Genomic DNA, 10121 nt, shown 5'->3' with positions numbered 1-10121 from the left:
CTTTTCTCTCCATTTCCTTTCACAATCTTCTTAAATAATAATTTATTCTTTCACCCTTATTTTCCTTTATTTTTATGCGTAAATTTAGAACCGTTAGATATTGTCAATATGCGATCCGGGCCATTAATAATTACTTGCCTCTCCATTTCTTTTGAGGAAATGGAGAGAAAATGGACTCGGATAAAACATACCCAAAACAGAAACATAAACTATTAACCGAAAAGAACCTAAAAAAAAGTGTAAATTATTGTCCGAGACGAAAAAATACGTAAATTGTCCAATAATTACGAATTACCAAATTAAGAAAGACATTCCTTTACATTTGAAGCAAAATCATATGAAATCCACACTTCACATTCACTTTACTTCAAAAATTCCACCAAACTCGGGGTCAGCGCGCCACCGCGAATAATCGAGAAAAATCGCCGGAAAAATGGCGAACGGCGGCGTCAACGGCGGAGGGGAAGCGTGGAAGGCGCATACGGCGATGGCAATGGTGCAGCTCTTTAATGGAGGTTATCATGTTATTACCAAAGTTGCTTTAAACGACGGCGTTAATCAGATTGTATTCTGCGTTTATCGCGATCTTATAGCTCTTTCTATCCTTGCTCCTCTCGCCTTTTTCCGCGAAAGGTCTCTTCTTTTTTCCCGCTTTCGCTTCGATTTCTTGAGTTTTAATTTGATTATGGTATTTAATGTACTTATGTTCGAGTTTATGATTGATTGTCTGAGAATTGAGATTGATTGTTGATTTTATTGCTTACCTTGGAATGATACTTCCTATGTCACAATCATTTGTTTACGTTTTGATTAAAATATTGGTCGTAACTAATACAAAAGTAAACAAATGATTGAGGTGGAGGGAGTAATGTGCAGTTTTCATCTAGCAGCTTATGGTGATTTAGGTTGTGCTTTATGTGTAATACACTTCAGGGAATTAATCGGAAAAATGAATTACACAAGGCAAATCAATCAAAGGAAACCTAAATTGAAGAAAAGGAATTCGATTGAAAGATTGATTGTATTAGCTTTAGATCAGGAATTATAAAAGCAATTGCTAAATGTTCTTTGCCAAAAGATTACGGAGGATTGTGTTGAGAATTTGTGTAAAAACATAAGCTAACTAATCTGATCAGACTAATTACTATATATACACACACTTTTGGCGGTAAAAGTTGTTAAAGGAACTAACTGAAGTAACCGACAGTCTTACTTGTGACCTCTCACAGCCCTCCTCCCACTTGCTCCTTGTGAGAGGTCACAAGCTTGTGACGGAATAGTGCGGTCACAAATGAGAATCTGTGCTGAAGTAATTAGTTAACAATCCTGCCTTGACTTTGCTGACGTATCTGTAACAAATTACGCTATGTTAAGAATTCAGGGTTGTCAGCACCCAAGAAAAAAGAATTCAGGGTTGTCAGAGCTCCGTTTGGAAAGTCAGTTTGAAGTCAAATAATGGCAAAACTAGTAATAGATGGTACTCGAGCATGGGCATTGAGCAAAAAAGTGAAACAAAACAATAGGGTATTATGCCGCCATGACAAGAACAATGTTATGCCTTTTTATCATAATCGAAGTTTTATTATCTTGTTAAACTGATTATTAGGACCCGGTTCCGTGAAGCTTTTGAACTTGCTATTAGACGACCCTGGTAAAAATGTGTAGTAATCATGGCGTAGCAGGGGGTTTATACTTTATAGTTAGGGGGTGAAAATTCCCGGGGGACTAGTAATGTAATCAGGTAAGCTAGAAAAAAAATCGAAAATCCCGACTAAAAATTTCAAAATTTTCATTGCTCAAGGACAACCACCCTTGTGAGCCGCCTTAGTCCCGCCACTGAATTAGTAATAGTGATAATGGTGATGATGATAATGATATTGATACAGTAAGAATAGTGGTCTTATACTCTTATTTATATGGTCAGACCGCCATTTGGAGGAGCCCTTGTAATGTCTAGTAGTTTGGGTGTTATATGAGAGCTCTGTGTCGAGTCCTAAAACAAAGTAATTGATTTATAATTAACTAATCATAAAGCAAAATGAAAGTAGCTAGCCGAAGTACCTTTTTCTGCGACAACTTACGTCTCAAAACAGGGAACAGTGTTAGCACACCCAAATTGGCTATTCCCACACTTTTCTCACAAATATGAGAATGAATGTCTTAAAATTTGATTTTGGAAGAAGGGAGTGTGGCCGTGTGGGATTATAGTATTATACCTCTTTTGCTTAACTGATTTATGATATTTGGAGCTCAATTTTGCAGGCGCATTCGTCCTCCAATTAGTAAAAGCCTTCTCGTTACATTTTTCTTTCTCGGGCTAACAGGGTATGTTAGATGTTACTGCTCTTGCAAGGTTGAACGTTCCACATTTCTACTCTTATATACTCATTTGTTTTCAACTTATGATTATGTTGGTTACTTGACTAGAATATTCGGAAATCAACTTCTGTTCTTGTTTGGTCTGAGCTATACAAATCCAACGTATGCGGCAGCTATTCAACCTTCCATACCTGTTTTCACTTTCCTCTTGGCTGTGTTCATGGGGTTAGTCCAATCAAATTTCAGGTGTTTTTATCCATATTAGCAGCTATACTTGTTTAATTGCTTATGTCAATCTTTTTTATGCAGCACAGAAAAAGTGAATCTGTTAACAATTGAAGGACAGATGAAAGTTGCCGGCACAGTTGCTTGTGTCTCTGGTGCTGTGTTGATGGTAATATTTAAAGGCCCTGCTATATTTGGATTTAGTGAAGACCTTGGAACACAAAGTGAAATAACTGCCAAAGGACAACCAGAACCAGTAGGATGGTTTGTGGCTAGGCTTATGGACCTTGGTCTAGAATCTTTCCACCTTGGTGTATTGTGTCTGATAGGAAACTGCATGTGCATGGCGACTTATCTGGCTATTCAGGTATCAATATATCATTGCCTTTGTTTAATCCTGCATTCCCTCTTGTGTTATTGTTCAAGAGATAAGAGTGTTGGAGGACAAAATACACTTCTACTTAATAATCATAAAAGTAGACATTGGCGGTTATACTCCCTTAAATGATAAACTCTGTAGACAGTGAATCTTTTTTTTTTTTGCCAACCTTATGAAGTATTCAAGCTCAGTGAACTTTCAGAGCAACTTCCTCTAATCTCATTGAGTCTCCCAAAAGAACAATGTATGCCTATGCTGTTCCAGGATAACTCATGATGGTACTAAATGACCCTTCATATTTAAGTTCACTTCAAGTGGTCCTAGATGCAAGAGAAAATGAGGTGCTAGCCAAAATGCCTCAGAGGCCCGATGCACGCCTTGTACTTCTAGTTATATATTGTACCCTTTTCTTAGCCCATTTTCTCTTGCTTTTACTTATTTACATATTAACATCTTCAAATGTCGAAAAAAAATTTCGTATGAGGCTCGCGCTTTTACCTCAAACCTTTAATTACTTCACCACATTGAGGTGCACCTTTTTAAGCTAAAGAATAATTTGTAGCAAAGGGACAAATGAGAGCCAGATTTGGTTGTTTACATTGGTACTACTGCTTATGGCACAAAAATCAAGCTAAAGTCATCTCTTGCAAGTCAATGGTTTATTTAGTACTGACATCAATTCTGGGCATATCTTGCCAAATTCCATGCCCATTAGTAATATCTTCTCTTGATTTGGTGTAAATTTAACACATTTGGTTCAGAATAGCACTGTATTTTTTGGTATTTCAATTAAGTTGGTAGCTGCTTTTCTTGCGCGCGAAGCCCCTCTTAACGGCACTCGATGTCTTCGTCGAAGACATCAGACTATCAGAGCCTAATGTTTTGGTTTTTAAAAGATTATATCAAGATTTTGAATGTCAGCTTACGTTGAGTAACTTTTTCAGGCTCCAGTTTTAAAGAGGTATCCAGCAAGCTTATCGTTGACAGCTTACTCTTATTTCTTTGGTGCTGTTCTTATGGTTACTTCTGCCCTTTTTATGACCAATGATTCCTCTGGATGGAGTCTGAACCGGTCTGAGTTGTTTGCCGTTACCTATGCTGTAAGTTCCTTCATCTTTTTCACCTGGGCCACGGAAAAGAAAGAGTAGAGGGACGAAAGACAAGAATACATGTTTTTGCATGGTTGATACTATAGTGAGTTCTTAGTTTGTGCTGTTCGGCTCCTAGTGGTAAAAATTAATCAAGATTGATGAGCATCTATTCAATGGATGACTTAATGCTGAAGTCTGTCAAGTAGGTGTTGCATTATGTTATGTAGAAGTTTTAAATTAAATTGTGTACTCGGTAGTAGACAGGGAAATATTGTTTGCTACACTCACTACGATGATTGTATGGCTTTTTTTTTTTTGGAATAATTGTTAGGAGTTAGGACATAGGACTGTAGGAGTTAGGAGTCTAAACATATATTGCCTATATAAACTCCTTTACAGGAATATTGTCCTAGTGGCATCTGATCTGAAGCTTTTCCATAAGATTCCTCAAGGATCTGTTGGGATGGGTTAATGAGAATCCTAAATCGAAAAAGAACAGGTAAAGAACAAAGAAAGCAACCATGTTTGTTTCTTCATGTGGTTTGGCCTTGAGTAGACTTCATCTTTTTGGTTTGTTCTTTTCCTCGGTATCGTGGGAATTTTTTTTCTTCTGTAGAGCGCCTTTCATAGACTTTATGTAGTAGGACGTGTGCGCCCGCACGCTTGCGCATGAGTGTTTGGATTAGGTTGCCCATTTCTGTGTCTGCTTTTAAAGGCTCTGCCATTCAAGAAAATCGACTAACAAGGTTTCCTTTGCTTTTCATTTTCTTTATTCAATGGATTATCCTTTTTTATGGGGGTTGTTTTTTCAGGGAATTGTCGCTTCTGCCTTGAATTATGGACTAATTACATGGTCCAATAAGATATTGGGACCTGCATTAGTTGCCCTTTACAATCCACTTCAACCAGCAGCATCCGCCTTTCTGTCACTGGTCTTCCTAGGAAGCTCCATATTCTTGGGAAGGTTTGTCTTAAAAATTCATACATGTAACAAGCCTTGATATGCTCTGCTTGTATAGAATTTAATATTGTCTTATCAGGCCGATTTTACCGGATATCTGCTACTAAATGTGAGATTTCATCTATGCAGTGTGCTGGGAGGCTCTTTAATTATTGCTGGTTTGTATTTGGTTACGTGGGCCTCCTACAAGGAAAAGCAAGCAGCCATGGGGATTGTTTCTCACATTACTCGATCATCTGAACCTCTTGTTCATAGAGATTCACCAAACAGTAAAACACACCAGAAAAAACATATTTTTGGTGGGCCATCATCTCCTATATACAAGGCGTTGGATTAGGTAAAACTCTAAAGTGCACAGTATAGAGATTTGCATCAGTTCTTTTCTTATTCTTACTACCACTTCCATGTTGGTATTTTCAATTTAATGATTTGCAAACATAATTTAATTAGCAATGCTTCAGTTTATGACAACTCGCTTTATTCTATGTTTAAACTTGTGGTGGGGGAGAGGATTTTCGGGGTTAGTTACTGAAACCTAGGTTTGTGGCTTGAAGCTATGAGTTCAAAATCTTCCTCGAGATAATTCCTTATGAATGTGATTAAAATGACGGGTTTTGTTTAATGTTAGTCTATGAGTAGTATCCAAGTAGTACCCATATTTGAGTGTCATATCGATGTTGCACATGGGTACACAATGTGACATGAAGAGTTGGAGTAAGGTAGTTGTTAATGAAAGCAAACCTTATTTTCTTGTCATCACTAGGAAACCATTGAAACTCAGATAGTTACTACTTTTATGATATTCCAAGGCCCCTGAATGATTTGTGAGACAGGATCCACTTGATCCTAGACACTGGAGGTAATTGGTCCCTTTGTCCTGTGACAAAGGACCAGGACATTAAGTAACTGGTTAATTCTGCCCTCTTTTTGTGAAGCTCAAATTTGAGATGGTTGGAAAATGGCAGACTTCGATTTTGATGTTCGTTGAACTGTTGATCAGTACATTAGCTCCTAGTTAGGCTCAGCCTGCAATGTAAGGATAACAAGCTCCAAAGCTTCCATCAAAATCGGTGTGGAAACTGGAAAGAAGTGATTTGATGGTTTTTAGTTTTTTACTACATGTATGGCATGCTTAGTGGTACAACTGATAGTCTGATACCAACTTATTCATCCCTTTGTCCTTGAATAAACTTGTTGATTTCCATTTTTTGGTTTCTTGTGTCGATAAATAAATTTCTCTCTTTTAATCTTTCCGTGGTTGTATGTTTGTGGTTTCATGACCCACATATTTTATCGTCTTGCATTTTCAGCCACATTTTGTTATGTATATACTTTTAATTTTTATGCAAAACAAACCAGTTAGTTTGTTACAGGATGGAGAGTGTACTATAGTTATTGGAAGTTAAGGTGTGGGCTAATATGTTTGAACTTGGTCTACTCTAGGCCTTGTTCCCTTGCTGCTGTAATGACAGTTCTATATTTATAAGCATCTGTTTTGCATTGTTCCTTTACTGCTGTAATTAGGGTGCACAGAGCCTAGTGTTAGCGTCTTTTGCCGGAGCTGTTTGTTCACAATCTAAATTATTTCATAATTCGTATGTCTTAACACCTTCAGGAATCAAACGCTTGTGATTCAGTTCAGTCATGCAGGTCCTTTGTGATACAGATGGCATAGCCGCTTTATAGGGAACGAATCAAGATAGAAGACACTGGTTGAGAAATATACCAGTTTTTTTGGTGATCCAGGGCTCGCCATTGGAGCAAGTTCTGCGTTGAACATGGTGTATAGAAAGATTAAAAACGTATGAATCTTATAAAGGAACCCTCTTTTGTCCGAAAGAAATGTATTATACACGAAAATCATTTTTTTTTCTTCTAAATTTTCTGTTTAGGTGATGAAATATTGTTTCGATAAAGAACATAGAGGGCAAAGGAACTTGTGTCACTTGTATCTTCATGTTTAAAATTCTTCTTACACACCTTCTCACTAACCTTGTGTTTGATCGTTCCGAGAAAATAGTTAAAAGGTTGCTGTAAAAAAAAAAGATAAATTCAGCAAAACAGTGAAAAGGTAATAAAAAAAATCTTTAACCGTAAGATGTTTTTGTTCGCAATAACTGTCCTTTTATAACCCAAAAAAAAAATTTCAACTGTCCAATTTGACCCTTCACGGCTTCAGTGAAAAATTAAATCGACTCACCTGCAATTCCCTATATTTAACTGTATAGAAACTCGAAACAGCATAAAACACAACCAATAAGTCATACAAATGCCCAGTCAGTAACCTGTAACCTGCAATTGAGATACGCTTTGTAAATGTTTGTTGAAGGTTTTTGTGGCAGCGTCTTGAGGCAGTATCCGGCAGCACCTACGGTGTAACGGCTAATATAATGGCTGTGTTGACCGATTATGGGATAATGGTTACCATGATTGTTCGCCTTGACACTCAATGGAGCGAGATAAAACGATTCCTTCCACTAGAGTTGAGACATTCAGGAGCTGGGGTGGTGAATCACTTGGGTCAAGTAGTAGGGTTGAGACATTGCAGAAAGTTGAAGTAAGCATATTTGATATCAAACTGCATATCATACCCTGCAACAACAATATGAAGCTTAGCTTATACACCTTACTAAGGAGTATAACTCCTCAAGGACTAAACGATTCTTTTCAGAGGTACTTACAGTAATTGACTGCGATTGTGCGTGGGCTTTGCTTCACGTAATGAAACCACATGCTAGGCCTGCAATAAGCGAAACTCAGCTTAAGGCATCCGACATTGTACAACAATAACTTCCTTAAGCCACATAAAGGCTCTTTCCAGTGATGACAGACCACAAGGACGGAAATTGTCACTCCTAACGTCAAGTTCCTTAAGCCACATAAAGTTCTGAAGTTCATAGATTTTTCTACATTTATCAATTCCACGAAGCGTCAAGAAACTAAATACAGCACTAAGACGGGCAGGCTTGAAATTCTAGCGTACACTGAGAGCAAACAACATTGAGACATGAAGATAACGAGGGGATGACCAAAGGCTAACACAAGAGGTATCTGTAATGGCGAAAGTGACGTTCATCAAACGCACAGGGGCGAAACTAAGAATCTTAGATACATGGAGGGAAAAGATAGTCATGTCACCAGGTGCACCATCAAGCGGAAATGAAAATTTGGAAACATGTCAAGGCGTAAAGTAGCTTTAAGTGGTCAAACTTACAGATACAGCATCTCCCCAGCCTTGACTGTACACTCAAACGGCTTTGGCCCGTCAAAATATAAGGGGAACTTGTTCCATTCCCTTTCCTTCATCCCTTGAGATGGATCAGGGTTCACACTGCACCATGGCACATGTCTGATTGGATCATCAAGTTGTAAGCTGAATTCTCTTCTATTCTACAAAATAAAATTCAACCTCGTGCATCAGACGCGTGAGAGTAGGTCTAGTAAACAGGTCACTCTGGTTGGGTCGGATCATTCTGGTCGGGGTAACTTCAAGTTGCGGCATTTCACATCAGGTAATATCAAATTCTCATGTCCAGCAAAGTTTGAGTCGAGAATAGGTTGGATACAGTCATTTCGGGTTTTAGGTAAGGTCAGGTCCGTAACTTACGAGGAATGAATCAGAGAACATCAGCATAAGTTAAGATAAGTAAAAATACCTGACTGTAAGAGTACTGTGCAGTAGGATATGGACGAATATAAAGGCGATGAACATCTGTAGGTGGCAAAAGAGTGAAATGTTTCTCCCCAGAAACAACCGCATAAAGATTTTCATAATGATCTTTATGGAAGGAAGTCTCGGAGAGATGATTGCCAATCCAAAGGTTGACAGCCTCAGGTAGACAGCCTAGAGCTTCAGACGCCCAACCAATGTGTGTATCACAATCTGAGAATAAAACCGAATACTCTGACCGGAAGCAATCATTCTGCTGTTGCATGTATGCCACCATGTTAGCATTCTTTTTAGGTTTCGAAATGAGCGGCAATGCATCAGAAAATGGCATTTGTTCGACATGTGCAGAAGCAAAACAAAGAGAGGAAGGGTCTTCAGGATGCGGAACAAGGGAATCAGCTCGGCCATTTGGAGTCAGATGAACAGAAACCTCCGAGGAATCTAACACCCCGCATAAATACTCATCAGAAGACCACAATGAAAGGGCGGTCCAGTGTTCAAGGGCGTTGGATATGATACAAGGCTTGTTAGGAGCAACAAAGTTCCTATAAAATTCGATTGGAGAAGGTGGTGAGTCAAGCCGCTCCACCTGAGCCGAGGTACCTAGGCTCAGCTCTCTGACTTCCTCCCATAATTTACTGATATCCTCTGTGTTGGAAGTCCTCTTTGCAGCCATTTAACTCTGTGTGGGTAGACTAGTGTAACAATTTCAAATTCACGAGGCCAAAGTAATCCAGGACACGGCTAAAGTGACATGATCAAAGCAGTAAGCCAATATTTCAAAATCCCACAAATAATAAAACAATTTCAGGAATTGACTGTTGGAATCCCGCGGTGCAGCTATCTGGCTGAGCAAATAACGTAAAGATGACAGTCACTTGATATGGCCCTTCAACAGACATTACATAATGTCAAGCATATACCATCAAAGAAGGCCTCCTTAAACACCGGGACACATACTCCTCTGTAGAAATTATATATAGGGGTAAGATGGCAAGTAGCAATAATCCAGATACAATGAACAACGCCACATTAGAAAAACAGACGAGATAAGGGAAAAAAATGAAGTAAACATAAGCCATAGTGATACAGTTTGAAGGGTCCAGAAACCCAATCACTCTCGAGAGCTTGCTTGGATTGGCCTAATAAATTGCTTGGGATGGGAGTACCTATTAACATGATAATATAGCTAAAATCAAGGGAGAAAAGTGGCGGCGGTGGTATAGGAAAGTGGAAATGAGGAAGAGAGGGTAAGGGTATCCATAAAGGAAGGAAATAGTTCCCTCGTCACCTCCCCCTTTCCACACGCCATGACCACCACTCACCACCAATCTCCTCCCCTTCCCCTTATTTTACCTCTATTACCCTTGTACTCCCTCTGTCCCGGTCATTTGTTGTCCTTTTCCATATTATGGTGTATCAGTGAATTGTTGTCCTTTCTATTTTAAGAATGAATTTGATGATCATTCACATTCA

At 38.7% G+C, this 10121-nt stretch overlaps 2 protein-coding genes across 6 annotated transcripts; one reads left to right on the top strand and one right to left on the bottom strand.

Annotated features, from left to right (window-relative positions):
• The first annotated feature begins 288 nt into the window (after positions 1–288).
• LOC141594280 (WAT1-related protein At4g19185-like) lies at positions 289–6962 on the top strand. Of its 5 annotated transcripts, none has more exons than XM_074414407.1 (8): positions 289–633; positions 2263–2325; positions 2428–2544; positions 2629–2911; positions 3868–4023; positions 4827–4978; positions 5105–5312; positions 6613–6844. In XM_074414407.1, exons 1-7 carry the CDS (start codon positions 434–436, stop codon positions 5310–5312), a joined length of 1179 nt encoding a protein of 392 aa, XP_074270508.1. In that variant the 5' UTR covers positions 289–433; the 3' UTR covers positions 6613–6844. The 5 variants fall into 5 exon arrangements, with proteins under 5 accessions (XP_074270508.1, XP_074270505.1, XP_074270501.1 ...); XM_074414404.1 differs by having other exon boundaries at positions 328–633; positions 6626–6962; XM_074414400.1 differs by having other exon boundaries at positions 328–633; positions 6591–6962.
• Positions 6963–7076: 114 nt separating this feature from the next.
• On the bottom strand, positions 7077–9609 carry LOC141594266 (lysine-specific demethylase JMJ32). Its single transcript, XM_074414394.1, has 4 exons — positions 8632–9609; positions 8190–8365; positions 7657–7715; positions 7077–7567 (listed from the first exon to the last, which is right to left on the bottom strand). The coding sequence occupies exons 1-4, from the start codon at positions 9319–9321 to the stop codon at positions 7497–7499; spliced, it is 996 nt and encodes a 331-aa protein (XP_074270495.1). The 5' UTR covers positions 9322–9609; the 3' UTR covers positions 7077–7496.
• Positions 9610–10121: the final 512 nt, after the last annotated feature.

The sequence above is a fragment of the Silene latifolia genome, chromosome 1 (genome assembly GCF_048544455.1).
Source record: "Silene latifolia isolate original U9 population chromosome 1, ASM4854445v1, whole genome shotgun sequence".
Taxonomy (NCBI): Eukaryota; Viridiplantae; Streptophyta; class Magnoliopsida; order Caryophyllales; family Caryophyllaceae; genus Silene; species Silene latifolia.
The sequence above is the reverse complement of the archived record's forward strand: the minus strand, read 5'-3'. Positions and strand labels throughout refer to the sequence as shown.